The sequence below is a fragment of the Thunnus maccoyii genome, chromosome 11 (genome assembly GCF_910596095.1).
Source record: "Thunnus maccoyii chromosome 11, fThuMac1.1, whole genome shotgun sequence".
Taxonomy (NCBI): domain Eukaryota; kingdom Metazoa; phylum Chordata; class Actinopteri; order Scombriformes; family Scombridae; genus Thunnus; species Thunnus maccoyii.
The window spans coordinates 20,093,767-20,112,662 of NC_056543.1; the positions used below are offsets into that span (position 1 = coordinate 20,093,767).

An 18,896-nucleotide genomic window follows, 5' to 3' on the forward strand; every position below is an offset into this window, starting at 1 on the left:
GGGCTGTAATTAACTTTAAGCTGTCCTGATGTTAAGGAATCCACCATGAGACTCACACAAACATTGCTGCCACTGTGCACACCTTTCTTCAGCAGGGAGGTCTAATAACTAGTGTTTATAATGTGGTCACCAAATATGCACATGGCAACAGTGCAGTGTTTAATATGGTTGAATTATTGTTCAAGCACAACCAAACAGTACATAACATCCTCAAATTAAATTGCATATTAGTGAAGTAATGACAACATTATAGCTGTATAAATCTTTATAATGATCACATCAGGTTTCCCCCCCACAAACAGCAGGGCCTCATTTATCAAGATCACAAAGACGCTGAGATATATTTGTAGTTACTTTAACTACTCCTGACTACTGAGATCATTTTTGGTTCAGAGAGGACAGTCAAACAACTTTCAATCTACCCTACACCTATTTTATCTGTCCCATTTGTAGCATTTATAGGAATATAAGTGGTATATTAATACATGTTTCCACTGTTTTAGGTACTGCCGTGGGTATAATAATCTTCCTCCCTTGGGCGGAGTTGAATTTTACATGACCCAATGTTAGCAGAAAAATAAGAGCATACACATTGAGTTGGACCCAAATATACAGTCATAAACATCATTACCCAAGAGGGAAACCTTGTTTAATACAGTGCAATAATAACAGTGACAAACAATGCTCTGTCATTACTTCTCATACGGTAAAAGCAGAATCCAAAGACAAATCATGACTTAATAGGGGTTTTTTATAGAAATAGGAAGGGGATATTATTTCATTATAGTGTCTCAACCACACAAAAAAATTTATCCACATAATTATAGTGGACGCCCTAGTTACACACTTAAGTATGGCCCAGACAGAGCCAAGAACTTTTATTGAGCTGATATTAATTGATTTGTCCTGACCTACCCAGATCTGGCCTCCCAGGGCTCAGCTTCCTCAGTGGAGCAGTGCCAAGGCTCTGTCCTAACTCTGCATAAAAATAAATGAGAAGCTATGGGGCTAGCCTTTAAAGTCAGAGGATATTGTTCGATTTCACGTCAGCCCTCCAGGAGGCAATTTAAACAACCCAGCATGCTAATCAACCTGGTATAAAAGGCCGTTCTGGAGGGTGGCCCATTCTTCTTTTTTCCCCTCTCTCCTAGTGCAACAGGGCCAAAAAGGACCCAAACTATCAGAGGGGAAAAGTAATTGGACTTGTATATGAAGGAACATTACACTCCAGTGTAATGTAACTATACAATGTGGAAAAGCAAACAACTACTCTTATATAAAAGGATAAGGCTGGCGATTGTCTAGACTTTTCTAATTATCGACAAATATAATGTGCAGAGCCAAACCAACAATGAACTGATCTTACTTACAAGTAATGTGTGTGTATCCAAAGTCTGATAAATTCCTCTGTGCCGCAGACCTCCATTGTTGTCCAAAAGCTATTAAAAACATGTCAATGAGCCTCACCGCTGTACTGGGTGACATGTTCCTTCAACACGGACAGTAGTTTGTTTAGAAACTGCTCCAAAGACTAATAACAGGGATCACATTTTCAGTCTCCGGAGTAGTTCCGTGTAAGGCAGACGCCATTGCGCATGCTCGGGAAGGTGGTTCCCTTTGCACTGAAGTTCTTTGAGAAATTTACAATGTAGCACAAAGTCAAGAGGTTGTGATATGTAGCACAACAAGCTAGTGAAGCTCTGTAAATGGAACGGCGTTCTTGTGCATGCGCTTGTGCAGTCTGGAGACTCAAAACATGATTGCTGCTATTAGTCTTTGGAGCTGTTTCTCAATAAACTACCATGCCCAAAACTCTTCATGATGAAGGAACATGTCACCCAGTGCAATGGTGACGTGTTTTTAATAGCTTTTGGACAACAACGGAGGTCTACAGCGCAGGAGGAATGAAACATATCAGGCTTTGGATACACAATACTTGTGAGTAGGATCAATTCGTTAAGAAAAATATTGGCAGCCATATTCTTTAAAAGCGTGCCCGAGGCCAGTTGCATGTATATATGGGCCGGCATGCCAGTGTTACATTTTTCGAAATCCTGGAAAAACTCAAAAAGCCTTTTTGCTGTACAGTAATCATCATGCTAGAGCTGGGATTCTTCTATAAAAATATGTTGGCTTGAAGAAACAAAGCAGGACTCCGCTAGGGGAATCAGAGCCAGGATGTAAGCTCTCCTGCTGCCTTCGACACATTAACAATGTCTCAGTGAAACCACATTGTGACCCTCATCTGAAGAGGCAAAACCCTGATCCCCACAAATAATTCAATACTCTAATATCCCCTTGGTATTTGCTGTGACCACGGAAATATGATAGCGTTCATTCTCTGCTTGTGCCCTGAACCCACAGGTCAGGTGGTAGCAGATCACAGAGTCTTCTGTGACTCAGAGGTTAAACTAATCATGCATGACTTTCTCACATGGCCTGACCAGTACCCTTAGAAATCTACACCAGCTTGTCATCCAGCCATGGGTGAACCTGCTTTATATTCATTTACATCACTGAGGACTTCTGTTGGTTTGACTGGTGTTTACTGTAACAGCTACACTGATCGTCATTGAATTCAATTATGTAGACATACATACATTAGATTGTGCATGTCAAAATGTTATGCAACTGCCCAGTAAGACACACATTTCTTTCAACTGCACCAACAACTTCTTTGAACGTCTCACACACAGCCCAAACATGCCTACATACTGCAGCATTTGTACAACTTATCAACACCTTGCTCTGAACTCAAAGCAATATCACATACTTGTGTGTTCTTGACTTATGATAGGTTATCTGCAAGAAATTCCTGTAAAGCCACATTTCACCATCACATTTTTCATCTTTTTATTTGTCAAGCCTGTCTTTATAGCTAAGAATGTCCTTCAACCATGTCTGTGTTAATGTCTTACAAGAAAAAATAAATAAATAAATTCACATCCCAGCATAAAAATCAACCCATGACTGGAGGTAAGGGCTGATAAACACTGCCCCCTACTGACACAAAAATGTTCTTACAGTTACTTGCTGTATTTTTTTTCTGTGTGCAGGTTATAGATTAGATTTGCTGTGTTAAACTGTCAAACACAACACCAGTTTATTAGATTATTTTCCTCCTATTTCATTGCAAATGTATTATATTTCATTTCAATAATCATTTTTCTCTTGATGCATGGTTTCTTCTGTACATTTTCTGGCTCCATTTCTCAGCTTTCTTCAGGAGTTTTAAGGCAAACCCTGCAACCTTCAATAAAGATTCTGGTACTATTACTAAGATATTTCTATAAACAATTTAAAGAAACTGAAATCTGAGCTTTTAGTGTATAAAAAAACCGATATTGAAGAGGAAATAAACTGCTTACAAATCACAATCACACTAGAAATGAATTTACTGGTCAGTGCAATAAACAATACCCAAAACATCAGCAAAAAGTACAGTGAGACAAATGAATAATTAAAAATACACCCTGAACTCTGAGAAATTGGAATTATTATCACAGCAGTTAATTAGCAGAAATAAGCCAGCCTCAAGATTAATGAGTGCAAGAAGCCTTGTTTTAAACACATAGAAGAAAACACATCTGACAGTGAACCCTCATTTGATCTTTTTAAAAGTGTGTATGGGGGTTACTTTTATAATGCAGCAGTATACAGCATCATAATATTACATAGTATATTTTTCAGTCCTTTATGAATCCACAAGAATCTGATGCTAATGCTGATATTCTCCTAAATCACCTTCAATGAAGGTTTTTGATTCTAATAAACAACAAAGATCTGTTTTTAAGTTATTTTTGCACTTTAGTGTATTCATTATGAGTAAAGTCAAAAGTCATAGTTTCAGCTTTATAAGATTAGTGTTCATTTCTATTGTCAATGTAGTGTCTTCCTAATATGTTAGGTCAAAGGTCAGAGCAACGCATTTGTATGATTTGTGCACTTAAAATGATTTAAGAGTTTACCTTTTGTGAAAAACAAACAAACAATGAAAAATGATACACAAGAAACAAGAGATAAATCAAGAAAAAGTCTTCTCTGGCAGTCCCTTCCTTCAAACTATAAAGTGTCATCTCTGTAGGGTCATACATACATAATGCATGCATAATGTCTCTCTGAGACTGACTGTTCACTGTGTATAATTTGGCTGACTCTTTTGTTTGTTTAATCTTTCTTTAGTTTTGTTTTCTTCAGTTATGAAGATAGCATACTGGTATGGCTGGCTTAACCCTCATCCTTGCCGCAACATATTTAACATACAAAAAGCACCGACGGGGGGCCCTGGGGACCCCAAGAATACACTACTGTGAGAAACAACCATTATAGCAAAATGTTAACTTTTTTTCTTGTCAAAACATTATTAGTTATGCTATTAATGTCATCTGAAAAAACAAACAGATTATTATTATTATTTTAGGAAAGTTACAGTTAATTTGCATATTGTGTAAAATGAAAATATAAACTAATCTTTGATACAAATTGCAGCTTTTATCCCAAGTACAATCATTCTACAAAGCCTTCAAAATGACTGACAGAATGTCCCCTATCCCTCTGACAGTGTGTGGTACTTTAAATTAGGACCCATAGCAAACATGAACTCAATAAATAGTTCTATCTATGAAAACTGCATAGACGGAATTGGCTTTTGACTGGGGTCTCCCAGGACCCTGATACATTAGTATTTTTTAAAAAGCATTAATTAAAACAGAAACAGAAAACAATGAATGAATTCATTAGGAACAAATTGACTGACAAAGTCATGAACAATTGCAATAATAGAATAAAACACCTGTGAGATATGACAAAAAGTATACCTCTGGGGTCTGCAAGTACCCAAGTTGGTAGGATTAAGGTTAAAGGAGACAGTGAGCCTTTTATATTGTTACTTTTTTTTTTTTTGAACAAGTAGTGCACTTCACTTTTTACCTAATGTAAACTATTACTTTCCTGGCTCATGTTGCCTGGCTTCCTTCTTTTGGGCCACACTGGACCTCTTTTTTCTCTTCAACAGATTGACACTCATCTTTGTCTTCCTCTGCTGTGCTTCTGTCTGGCTGTCTCTCAGACTCATCTGAGTCATGTGTGGTCTTGCCCTCTTGTTCTGGCTCTGCCTGGGAAGTGTCTAGAGACTCTTGACAGGTATTGGTGTTACTGTTGTCTGGTGTTGTCTGGTGTTGTCAGTGTGGCACTCTGAGGCTGCTGGGAGGTAGCTACAGACTGATTCTGTGCCTTATCTATTGATTCCTGATCACCTACACCATCAGATTCTTCTGCTGAGTTAGACTCCATGTGATTTTTCTCTGCAGTTTCTCCAGTGACCTGATCTGAGTTGGAATCTTCCTTGAGGTTAACAGTGATGTCCTCAGGTGACATATGTGGAGAGCTTTGGGTCAAAGGGGGATGAGGCTGAGGAGAAGAAGGAGGGACACCACTGGCAGGAACAGACTTTTCTTCCTCATCCTCATCTGCCTCCTTTTCTGGCTCTAAAACAGACAATAAAAAGTATAAGAAATTGCAAATAAAACACTGCATCAGTCTACTAAGAATTTGCAAAGTGATTAAATTGTTCATAGGCAACTTTGGTTTAAAATTAATCAGTCTTACTCCAGGGAGGTTTTAAAAATGAGCAAATCTAAGAAGCCATCTTTCAAGTGAACCATGGTCTGCATTAAAATGAACAATAAAGTGAATCAAATAAATCCTAATTGTGCAGTCATTTTTAAAGGGTAATAACTGGTTGACTTTAATTCTTTCTTCTAAGACCCAGGACATACTGGAAAGATTTTTCTTATCTGCCATGGTCTAGAATAATCAGTAAATAATTGTAACTCCTGCTGCTACACCCTTTGTAATGTGTATCTGATATTATCAAGTATGTACAAACTAACTTAGATGTCTTGGTTTCATGCAGTGGCACTGTACTGATCCTCAGTTTCAAATCAGACTGCTATACTGTACAGTGAAAGGCATACATGCTCAAAATACTTCATCATATAAATACACACATATATTTTCGACAACTTAGTTGTTTGTTATCCAGTCTAGTTATCCAAACAAGCTGCAAAGCCATTTGAATGAGATACATTTACAAAGTAATAAAAATTATTATAAACATAATTTGTATCAGCATGTCAGAGATTAAAGGCTCTGAGAGTAATCAGTAAAGTTTTAAAGTCAATCCTAAATTTCAAAAAGTAGCCAGTGACTGCCCACAGATTAGGTTAACTGCCTGGCAGCAGCATTTTGTAGACGGAGGCAGGAGATGGTCTTAGAATAGAATAGTTACAGTGATCTAGCCAAGTCGATATGAACACATGAATTACCATTTCAAAGTCAGCAAAAGACAGAAATGACAGGAATGCAAAGGACAGTTACACACACCAAGATTACAGGTACCATGCTAGACAGAATTTTGGGGGTCATATGAGCTTTTCTCTCGGATGTTCTCTCATATCCATTACTTAACATTTGATAAACAGAGTAGAATGTGAGACCAGCCACACTCATTGCTGGGTTTTAAAAGTGAAGACCTGAGAATCATCAGCATAGTGTTAATTAATGGTTGAATTTTGTGTTTGTGAATGATTCAGTAATATAATTTGAAAACAATAGAGAACCTGGGATTGATCCCTGTTGAACACCACAGGGCAGGAGATGGGAAAGAGAAGATTTTGTCTAACAACAGAGAAACTTCTGTTGTTCATCAAAACAAATCAAGTCTGAAATTCCAACATATTTATCTAGTTGACTGATTAAAATAGCAGGATATACTTTGACTAAAAGCCACAATCAGATCATAAAAGATTTGCATTTAAAAAGTAGATTGCTAGTGACCTTCAGACCTTCAGCCTTGTTTTAAAAGAAATAAATTACTTAAAAATATTGTTTTCTAAATTTTGATAAAAGCAGAAAATCAGAAAAAAAGGTCTATAATTGCTAAAAAACTATGGAATCACTGGGCTTCTTCAACACAGTCTAATTATAGCATATTGTAAAGATCAAGGAAATAAACCAAAGACAAGGAGCCGTTAACAACTGCAGGTATGCTTTAAATGACTGACTGATACACATTTGTTCCTTTGAAAAAGGAAGCAGAAGGACCTACAAGTCCATTTCATACGATCAAAATCAATCAGCATAATATATATCTGTCAGTTAATAAACTCTAACATTACAGCACTATGTATAATATGGATATTACACAAGGATATGTACTTTTACAGTGATAGAGCAATATATATCACAATATGGGCAATTTCCTGACTTTTTTGGCTAATCCAGCAAAATAAATACCTGACAAATCAAGGTGCTTCATCATACTGATACAACAGTATTGTTCATTGAGTTGCAGCATTATCTGCAATGACCAAATACACCTTGTGATATTACAGCAATGACTATCTTGCTATAAACAGTAAAGTAAAGTGACAAGTCTCTATCCTACCATAGTATACACTGTCATATCACCCAACCCTAAATTCTGCATATCTAATTTATCATTTCATGTTCAGAAACTAGAATGTCTTTTCATTGCGGGTTAGTTTCTGCTGTGTTTTCGTGAATGCTTTTTTTCCCTGTTACTATTCTGAATCTAACTCAGACGATGTAGTTTCCAAACCTATTTGTTCAGGAGCAGTGGATGATTGCATATCATACTGCATGTCCTCACTGTCTGGTTTATTTGCCTCCTCAGAGTTCGAGGAATCACATGGAGAAAATAATCAAAAGAGTAACTGGTATGAAAATAAGTATTAGTTGCAGCGTTAGCTAACAAAAATTACCTTTCCTTGTGTCTGCTGGTGGTCTTTTGGGGGTAGTCTGTCCACCATTGTTTGCCTCAAAACGTTCTTTAACTTTCATGACGTAACCTGGAAAGAGCGAACAGTTAAAACCAGAAAAAAAGATAGGAATTAAACATAAAATGATTACTGGTTCAGTCCGTAATAGTTTCAATCAATTATGATTTGTTTCACATGCCATTCCCTGAAATTATCTAAATCTCACTGCGTTCTGTATTCTACAATGTAAAGATAAGGACTGGACTGTTCATTGCGTATAAGCTGGCTGACTCTTTTGTTTTTTAATCTTTCTTTAGTTTTGTTTTCTTTAGTTATGAAGATAGCATACTGGTATGACTGACTTAACCCTCATCCTAGCAACATATTTAATATAGAAAAACCACCGACAGGGTGCCCTGTGGACCCCAAGAATAAACTACTGTAAGAAACAACCATCATAGGGAAATGTTAACTTATTTCTTCTCAAAACATTATTAGTTATGCAATTAATGTCATCTGAAAAAAACAGATTAACAGATTGTTAGTTTGCATATAGTGTAAAATGAAAATTTATTCTTTTATTCGATACAAATTGTAGCTTTTATCTCAAGTACAATCTTTCCAAAAAGCCTTCAAAATGACTGACAGAATGTCCCCTATCCCTCTGACAGTGTGTGATACTTTAAATTAGGATCCATGGCAAACATGAACTCAATAAATAGTTCTATCTATGAAAACTGCATAGACGGAATTGGCTTTTGACTGGGGTCTCCCAGGACCCCGATACATTAGTATTTTTTAAAAAGCATTAATTAAAACAGACACAGAAAACAATGAATGAATTCATTAGGAACAAATTGATTGACAAAGTCATGAACAATTGCAACAACAGAATAAAACACCTGTGAGATATGACAAAAAGTATACCTCTGGGGTCTGCAAGTACCCAAGTTGGTAGGATTAAGGTTAAAGGAGACAGTGAGCCTTTTATATTGTTACTTTTTTTAACAAGCAGGGCAAGCTTCACTTTTCATCTACTGTAAACCATCATTTTCTTGGCTCATTTGCTTGTTTAACGTTGGTTCCAATCTTGCTTTGTTATAAAAATCTTTCCATCTGAATTTTGAAGTGGAACATCTAATAAAACAACTTTCTTTGGATTTTCTTTGGATGTTATACTGTCTTATAACTCTTTATCATTACATCTTTGCATGGAATTTTCTCTTTTGTCTCCTGTGTGTTATGTCACTTTTACAACTTCACTTTCACTATCGGCTTTTAGGGAAGCTATTCAACAACTTCACCTTTTCTTTGTTATTCAGGCTCATGTTGCCTGGCTTTCTTCTTTTGGGCCACACTGGACCTCTTTTTTCTCTTCAACAGATTGATACTCACTTTTATATTTCTCTGCTGTGCTGCTGTCTGGCTGTCTCTCAGACTCATCTGAGTCATGTGTGGTCTTGTTCTCTTGTTCTGGCTCTGCCTGGGCAGTGTCCAGAGACTCTTGACAGGTATTGGTGTTACTGTTGTCTGGTGTTGTCAGTGTGGCAGTCTGAGGCTGCTGGGAGGTCGCTACAGACTGATTCTGTGCCTTATCTATTGATTCCTGATCACCTACACCATCAGATTCTTTTTCATCTTCAGAAACTGGTTTGTCAGTTTCTTGCTGGTTATCTTCTCTTTTGTCAGTTTCTCCCTGTGCCAAGTGTGAATCTTGCTCATGTGCAGTTGTTTCTGAGCCTTTCTGGTCAGAAATGGTGGACGACTGTTCCTCCTCACTAGAGTCATCTGCTGAGTTAGACTCCATGTGATTTTTCTCTGCAGTTTCTCCAGTGACCTGATCTGAGTTGGAATCTTCCTTGAGGTTAACAGTGATGTCCTCAGGTGACATATGTGGAGAGCTTTGAATCAAAGAGGGCCGAGGCTGAGGAGAAGGAGGAGGGACACCACTGGCAGGAACAGACTTTTCTTCCTCATCCTCATCTGCCTCCTTTTCTGGCTCTAAAACAGACAATAAAAAGTATAAGAAATTGCAAAGTGATTAAATTGTTCATAGGCAGCTTTGGTTTAAAATTAATCAGTCTTACTCCAGGGAGGTTTTAAAAACAAGCAAAGCTAAGAAGCCATCTTTCAAGTGAACCATGGTCTGCATTAAAATGAACAATAAAGTGAATCAAATAAATCCTAATTGTGCAGTCATTTTTAAAGGGTAATAACTGGTTGACTTTAATTCTTTCTTCTAAGACCCAGGACATACTGGAAAGATTTTTCTTATCTGCCATGGTCTAGAATAATCAGTAAATAATTGTAACTCCTGCTGCTACACCCTTTGTAATGTGTATCTGATATTATCAAGTATGCACAAACTAACTTAGATGTCTTGGTTTCATCCAGTGGCACTGTACTGATCCTCAGTTTCACATAAGACTGCTATACTGTACAGTGAAAGGCATACATGCTCAAAATACTTCATCATATAAATACACAAATATATTTTTGACAACTTAGTTGTTTGTTATCCAGTCTAGTTATCCAAACAAGTAGCAAAGCCATTTGAATGAGATACATTTACAAAGTAATAAAAATTATTATAAACATAATTTGTATCAGCATGTCAGAGATTAAGGGCTCTGAGAGTAATCAGTAAAGTTTTAAAGTCAATCCTAAATCTCAAAAAGTAGCCAGTGACTGCCCACAGATTAGGTTAACTGCCTGGCAGCAGCATTTTGTAGACGGAGGCAGGAGATGGTCTTAGAATAGAATAGTTACAGTGATCTAGCCAAGTCGATATGAACACATGAATTACCATTTCAAAGTCAGCAAAAGACAGAAATGACAGGAATGCAAAGGACAGTTACACACACCAAGATTACAGGCACCATGCTAGACAGAATTTTGGGGGTCATATGAGCTTTTCTCTCGGATGTTCTCTCATATCCATTACTTAACATTTGATAAACAGAGTAGAATGTGAGACCAGCCGCACTCATTGCTGGGTTTTAAAAGTGAAGACCTGAGAATCATCAGCATAGTGTTAATTAATAGTTGTGAATTTTGTGTTTGTGAATGATTTAGTAATATAATTTTTTGGGATGTCTGGAATGTCTCTTTATTGTGGGTTAGTTTCTGCTGTGTTTCCCTGAATGTTTTTTTTTCTCTGTGATTATTCTGAATCTAACTCAGACATGTAGTTTCCAAACCTGTCTGTTTGGGAGAAGTGGGTGATTGCACATCACACTGCATGTCCTCACTGTAGTCTGGTTTATTTGCCTCCTCAGAGTTCGACAAATCACATTGTGGGGGCTCATTCTCTGTGGGTTCTCTGACTACATCTGCATCAGCTTCTTTGTCCTTGCTAGCATGATGGACAGGCTCAGTATTCACATCCAGATGTGAGGGAGGCTCAGGACCAGGAGAGAAAAGAGGTTTGTCTGCATTCTTCCCTAAACATGAAACACAAAGAAGAAAATAAATTGCAGAAAAAGAATGCTATTAGAGATGAAATCATACAGAAGCAGAAGTTGAGAGTCAAACAGTCCAGGTAAGTAGTGTTGAACTTACTTAAATCAATAGTTGATCAACATAAAATGGATGATTATCACTTTTAATTATGGACTTATATTTTAGTCATTTATAAAGCAAAAATGACAAATATTCACTAGTTTCATAACCAGTGAGTACTTGCTGCTTTTGTCTGGCCTATCTAATTGTTAATTGATTTTTTTACATGTTAGAGATACAATGATTAATTGATTAATCTATAAAAGGAGAAAATAATCAAAAGATTAAGTGATATGAAAATAAGTATTAGTTGCAGCATTAGCTAACAATAACCTTTCTGTGTGTCTGCTGGAAATTTTGAGGGGAAAATCTGTCCACCATTGTCTGCCTCAAAACGCTTTCTAATTTCCATGACAGACCCTGGAAAGAGTGAACAGTTAAAACCAGTAAAATTAATTGGCTGCACCCTTTATACCATGTAACAGTTATAATAACAACATTTGTGTTGGTGTAACCTTTTTTTGTCAACCAATCAGATACTTCTTGTGCTGTAAAAGAAAAAAAAGAAGATAGGAATTAAACATAAAATGATTACTGATTCATTCCGTAATAGTTTCAGTCAGTTATGATTTGTGTCACATGTCATTCCCTGAAATTATCTAAATTTCATCACTCTATTCTCTACTCATAAGCACAATTCTTGATATTTATGTTAGTCCTAAAAGGCAATGTGAGGCATCCACAAGCCAAATATTTACATACAATGAAGGTTTTATTATTATCATTTAAAATTATTTGATACAAATTTTGTTTTTTGCACTCCTGATCAGGGCTTAACAGCAGATAAATGACATTCAGAGAGAAAATGACAATGCAAAATGTTCTTTATCCATTATTAGAAATATATTCCTTATTTGCTTGCCCATGTTTTTGCCACTGTGACAGCACATATTTAAATGTTTCTTAGCAAAAGTGAAAGTTGTTATAAACCTGCCTATAGCCTAAAACAGGAACATAAAACAACCCAAATCAGAAAGTATAACATTCAGCATCCTTTACCTTTTTCAGTGTCTGGATCTGAGTATTTGGCTTCTTTGTGTTCACTAGCAGAGTCATTAGGCTCCGTTTGGACCAATGAGCGAAGTAGCTGTTTAGAGGGAAGTGTGGGTGCTCTGTCAAGGAATGGCTGATTTTCCTCAATCTCAGATGCCTTGTTATCTGACCCTGACAAAGAAATTGACAAATTTTTCACATGAAAGCCATGGACTGCATCATTTTGAATGACATAATGCATCAATACCCATTATGAATCCTCAATATAATAAATTACAAATAATTCATTATAAATCAAATGTTTTGGGGTTTTGGTCAGTTAGTCTGACAAAACAAGCAAATCTGAAGACAACTTGTGATGGGCATTTTGTTATTTTCTGGCATTTTGTAAACCTGTGAATTAATCTCAATAAAATGGTCAGGTGAATTGATGATAAAAAAAAATCGTTACTTGCAGCCCTACATCTGAGACTGACCAATGAAAACAGAGTATCGTACCTTCCATTCTCCGTTCTCCTGGTGACTGTTCTAAATCACCTCTTTTTCCTTTTTCACAGCATGCTGGAAGAGCAAGAGGACAGGGAAAGACGAAAAGAAACAGTATGTTTTAGTTTTATACAAAATGTCTGCACATAAATGCTTTTGTCTACACACTGCTGGTAGTCCTGTAGGAACATGGGATCTCTAAATGGCAAAGAACCTTGTCCCGGATAGAAATGGCTCCATGCGTTATTGTTATATTCAGTAAACCTCTGAGAACACACATCAGTGAACACTGTATATACTGTATATATCAGCTAGTTCTTCTCAGTTGCTTAAAAATATGTGCTATTTCCAGGAAATCAATAATTTGGAGATCAATGTTTTTGGTTAAGGTGTTTTTTTTTTACTGTACCTTTAGCAAGTTTTCTACGGAATATGAAGCCCAGGAACAGGAGTAGAGCAATAATTGAAAACAAGATGACGAGGCCGATAATCAGTCCTGTAGATGAACTTTTGTCTGCACAGAAATACAAAAGTCAAACTTACAGAAACCTCTTAGTACACAACATTACATCACTATAACAACATTCACATACTGTTGTACCGTAACCCTAGACATTTCAGTCTAGATTTATAATATACAATACATACATACAATACATTTATTCCATTATTATTGATAAGGTACACATCATCTGTGTGTTTAATTTTCTATTTTCATTAATGTTATCACTGTAAAAAAAAGAAATCTTTGAAAGATCAAAATCTCAGCTTTGCATTCAATGTTACTGTCAATGCAGCAGTGCAGGTATGGGTTTCTTATTAGTTGATTAATTGATTAGTTGATCAACAGAAAATTAAACAGCGACTAATCGAATTATTGTTTTAGTCATTTTTAAGAAAAAATGCCCAAAATTTGCTGATTGCAGCTTCTCAAATGTGAGGATATGAAGCTTTTCTGTGTCATACATGCTTGTAAACTGAATATCTTTGGATTTTAAACTGTTGTTAAGACAAAACAAGTGATTTGAAGATGTCACCTTGGACTCTTAGAAATCATAACAGGTGTTTTACACTATTTTCTTTTTTAAATTTTATAGACAAAGCGATTAATCAAGAAAATACTCATCAGATGAATTAATAATGGAAACATTAGTTGGAGCCATAATCCAATGTAAATTACTGTAGTTTTCTGAAGGTATATTTGCTTGAAATGACAAAATCTACAGTGAAATCTTACCAGGGTAGCAATCCTTTGCAATGAATGTAGCTCTTTCATTACTCAGAGGGTTGCTCACACTACAACTGTATTCTTCATCATCATATCCATCCCCCAGAGATATTGTTATGTTTGGGCCAGGCTGCACTGGCTGGCCAGGCCGTGAGCTCCACTCTAACTTCATTAACGACTGAGGGTGACTGGGCTCTGCAGAGCACATTAGTGTTGCCTGGATTCCAAGTTTGTCTGAGCCGCTGCCGTCGATCATCTCACAGGATATGGTGGGCTTGGCAACTTTGTCTATATACGAAAACATAAATGGAAATAAATTGTTTATACAACATCATACATTACATTCCTGCATAAACACTTAAAGCATGGTAAAGTATATAAAAGGCAAAAAGTGCTTAGCAAGAATTAGCATTGCAAGACAAGATAAAATTTTAATAAAACTACTAAAAATTTGATTTAGTATTCCATAGAAGATGTATGAAAAGAATAAAATAAAACAGAATTCAGTAAGAGAAATAAAATAACAATGGCAGGGATATCATCATCATTATTATCATTATTAATTCCTATCCATAAATCTTCATTATTACAAAATGACACTTGTTGTCTTCTGATCCACTGCCTCTACATTTAAGGCATAATTAGGTTTAGCAAAGTATAACTACTTGGTTTAAAGGTCAGGGGAACATACAGGCCATGACAAATTAATTTTTAACAGTGCGGTTAGGGTTAGACCATCACACTTGGTCGATGTGAGGGAAAGAACGGTTAAAAGAAACAAACACTGACTACTAGTGCAAGACACAGGACACGTCAAAGTCAGTTGCTTTGTTCATCCATCCATATCAACTCATTTTCTACTGCAATATAAGAAAGTCACACTAATTCCTACTTTGGCACTGATCATACAACTGACCAATATTTTCTGGAGGGCTGCTAAAACCAGCATGCCAACTATAAAATCCATTTTATAGGTGACTTAATAAGTGATAATACTGGTTTGATAACTTAATATCCTCACTACACACATGGAAATGCATTATCAAAAACAGTAAACTTTTAACTGTGTTGAAATTATCAATTTGAAACACACACCCTTTCAAAGCTTAAAAAAGCTATTGAGGTTTACATTCAACTCTTGAAAGTAAAAACAAATCCTAAACAAGTGATCTAAACTGAGTTGACAGTAAAACACATGTATTTGCCACCTCTTAGGTCCACATTATTTAGTGTAAGCAGCATAACAGCCTTGACTCTGAGTGAAAAGGTTTCTATCAGCCTTGCACATCTGGCCAGTGCAGTTTCCCCCCATTCTTTGTTGCTTGAGCTCAAAATTTATTACAAACTCTGAACTGGATTGCTAGAGAATAAATCTTCTGACAAGTCACGATTACCTTGCCAGTTGCAACAGGTTTTCCTCAAGATTTCTTAGTATTTTGCTGCATTTATTTTCACTCTACCTACCGCCACCATGCTTCTGATGTGTGGTGTTTGACAACATAAAACATGGTTTCCGTCTCATCAGAACATAGAGCCATTAACCACTTTGTTTCATAGTCTCCCACATCTTCTGAGAAACACTAACCCACAGACCATGTGAAGGTTTTTTTTTAACAGCTTTCTCATTGTCACTCTACCATAATGTTGCAACTGGAAAAATGCCCGAGCAACAGTTTGTTTTATGCACAATGTCTTACATTGCAGAACTGAAACTCTTACAATAAAAAGTCTGTTTTCTGTTTAGTGTCAATGCAAAGTTGTAAAACATAAAACATGAAAGGATTCAATACTTCATATTGGCAGTGGCAGTGACAGTTGTGAGTCTACTACTGAACCGGATATTGTTTTGTGTTGTGTTGGTTTTTTATTAACTTAAACAACAATTCCTTGAAAGCTATGAAGTTTTACTGAGTTACTATGGCAACACATCAACTTAAAGGGAATGCAGGTATCAACGTTCATAACACTGACTGACTTACTGTATATCTACTTTAATATGTAAAGGGTTGAAAAAGTTCAAAAGTAAAAAACTTACCCATGACCTCTAATTTGTGATTTGAACGATGAACAATTCTACCCTTGGTTATTTCCAACTCATAGTCTCCACTGTCTTCATATGTGAGATGTGTGATAGTGAGCTCTGCAGTACTCCAGTCAAGAGTCACCCTGTTTTCATAATTGCCGAACACCATCTGCTCCATGCCATCATACTCTACCGCTTTGTGGCCTTTATGTTTCCACAGAATATCATCAGGATGTTCAGGGATGGCTGGTTTCAGTTTGACCTCCCGCCCCTTGAGTGCATATTGTGGAGACTGTCCTATAACTAACACAGAAAATGGAGAATTGTAGGAATATTCAGGATTCAAGATTAAAGGACATGGTAACAACTTGCTTTCAACTATGTTTTGTGTGCAGCAGCGGATGGAGTTGCACGGTTGTCATGGAGATTGTTCAGCTGCCATCAAAATTCACATCTGACACCAGAGAAAGGACCACCTGCTATCACATGACAGAAGTTCCATGGTCACATGATGACAACTCCATCCTCTGATGAAGACCATGTAACAGGGTTAGAAGCTCCAGAAAAAGCAAGTAAATAATAGATCTTCAATGTTTTATTTACATTGTCAAATCCTTTGATATAATTCAGTCCTATTTTTTTTCAAGAATACATCTCTGTGGAGCTGCAACGGTTAGTCGATTAATCGATTAGCTGTTTGACAGAAAAATAACCTGCAACTATTTTGTAATAGTAATCAATTACTGATTCAAACATTTAACATTCCCTAGTTCCAGCCAATAATTTGTTGCTTTTCTTATGTGATAGTAAATTGAATCTCTTTGGGTTTGTTGGACTAACAAACTTAAAGATAGTGTGACATTATTGCAGAGTTGTTGAATTATTTAATTGTACAGGTGTAATTACAGGTGTAATAAATCAGTGAAATCTGCATACAAATAAATGTTGTTTTGGGATATATCTCTCACCTTGTCCCTCTGGTAAGCTAGGCTATAAATGGAACAGCATTAACTGAAAATATGATAAGATTAATACTCACAACTTGAATCGTACAACTGAGGTAAATCATTAACATGTCATATCCTGTCAGGCCTGAGTCAGTCTCGTAGGTTTTAACCTTCTGTACTGTAGTTTTTATGTCCGCACTGCAAAGCTTAAAAAAACAAGCACAACTAAGAAACTCACCTAGGGCGAAAGCACAGAAAAAATAGGCCAATACATGTCGATGAGCCATAGCAGAAAAATCACTTGTACGTAGCCGCCGTACTTCCCTTCTGGTCTTCGCAGGTGTTACAGGAACAAACAGGTTAACAACTTCCAGATAAAATAAGTCGAAAAGCTCATGGGTTCTTTTTCCTGGAACAGGTTCGGGCAGGTCTGAAACAAAGAGTACCCGCAGGTTAACCAAAGGGTGTGTTTGGTGGATAAACGTCGGAAAACTTCCCAAAACGAAAGTTACTCATACAGACGCGCAGGTACGCAACACCTGAGTTTCTGGTTTTTTGTGGTTAGCAGCGGATGGAGTTTGCATGGTGATTCTTCACAATAAGACCTTTAGTTTACATTGAAACTTTGTAAGAGAACAAATCAAGTAAGTCAATAATCTTGGATATCATGGAATATATAGGAATTACAACAAATATTTGCTAACTCGAGTGTTTTTATCTCCATAGTTTTCCACATTGACCTCAAATCCTTCTCTTGTCAGTCTGCGCTAAAAGGCTACATTTGTTACTATAAAGATGTGGCATAGTTTTGTTTATTCATTTCCTTTTTAAGAAATTTCATATTTAGTCTCACACTTTTAATTACTTTTTTTACTGGAGTGGTCATAGCATATGATTTAGTTTGAAAATACCGGACATTGACCTTGGTATTTATACAGGATATTCCTCTTCTCATTCTGTCGGCTACAGGAATGTGAGATATGTGTTCATGGAAATGTTTCAGGACTTCAAGACACCACCGAAAATAAACAATCATGGTTGTGTCTCCTACACTGAAACTTGTGTTTTCTGTGGTCTGTTTGGTTGACTGAAAGCAATTTGAATAGAACGAAACTCTTGAGTTATGTTCACCACTTGATGGCAGTGTTCACAGGAAGACAGACAAGATCAAGCTCAGCAGTGAAGAGCAGTAACAGACAAAAAGACTGTTGTGTGTGTATGGTCTGTCATAGGCTACTTTTGGGGACAAATTTCAGACTTTGGACCAGTTAATTGGGGACAGCTTGTCCAACTGGGGACAAAAGCAGAGTCCCCAATTGGGAAAAAGCGTATTTTTGAGTCAGTGGTTAAGGTTAGGGTAGGGGTTAGGATTATGCAAGTAGTGGTTATGGTTAGTGTTAGGGTAAGTCTCCAGGAAATGAATGTACGTCTATATAATGTCCCAAAAAGTGACCAGGGTCTGATATGTGTGTGTGTATGTGTGTGTGTGTGTGTGTTTACCAGGAATTCCTCATTTAGGTTAGGTATGTGATGGTTATGGTTAAGGTTGAAAGTCTCCAGGAAATGAATGTAAGTCAGTGTTATGTCCTCTGAAGTGATGAAAACACAGCTGTGTGTGTGTGTGTGTGTGTGTGTGTGTGTGTGTGTGTGTGTGTGTGTGTGTGTGTGTGTGTGTGTGAGTGTTTGTGTTGTGAATCAAAAGCCCCAGGTGTCAGGGCTTTTGGTTTGGTTCCTCATATTCCATTCTGACAGCAACATTTCTTTGTTTAGCATGTTTGATTTAATGTCAATGTCTACCATAGTAAACTGTAAAAACCGAGAAACAGCATGTTAACTGATCTGTAATTCGACACTCAGTTATTGCTCTACATTAATTT

General features: G+C 36.7%; 1 protein-coding gene across 1 annotated transcript; it reads right to left on the reverse strand.

Annotated features, from left to right (window-relative positions):
• Positions 1-4,467: 4,467 nt before the first annotated feature.
• On the reverse strand, positions 4,468-17,565 carry cd58 (CD58 molecule). Its single transcript, XM_042425354.1, has 13 exons — positions 17,538-17,565; positions 17,258-17,449; positions 16,085-16,375; positions 14,059-14,337; positions 13,231-13,335; positions 12,834-12,896; positions 12,342-12,506; positions 11,798-11,830; positions 11,616-11,702; positions 10,982-11,224; positions 9,177-9,782; positions 7,785-7,871; positions 4,468-5,486 (listed from the first exon to the last, which is right to left on the reverse strand). The coding sequence occupies exons 2-13, from the start codon at positions 17,304-17,306 to the stop codon at positions 5,152-5,154; spliced, it is 2,343 nt and encodes a 780-aa protein (XP_042281288.1). The 5' UTR covers positions 17,307-17,449; positions 17,538-17,565; the 3' UTR covers positions 4,468-5,151.
• Positions 17,566-18,896: the final 1,331 nt, after the last annotated feature.

What these genes read in the sequence shown, in the direction of transcription:
- cd58 (XM_042425354.1), bottom strand. Translation starts at nt 17,306, where the DNA reads ATGGCTCATCGACATGTATTGGCCTATTTTTTCTGTGCTTTCGCCCTA. An exon ending in TGATTGGTTGACAAAAAAAG is followed by an intron (nt 11,703 to 11,797) that starts GTTACACCAACA and finishes CACTCTTTCCAG; the next exon opens with GGTCTGTCATGGAAATTAGA. An exon ending in CACAGCAGAGAAATATAAAA is followed by an intron (nt 7,872 to 9,176) that starts GTGAGTATCAAT and finishes CGCTCTTTCCAG; the next exon opens with GTTACGTCATGAAAGTTAAA.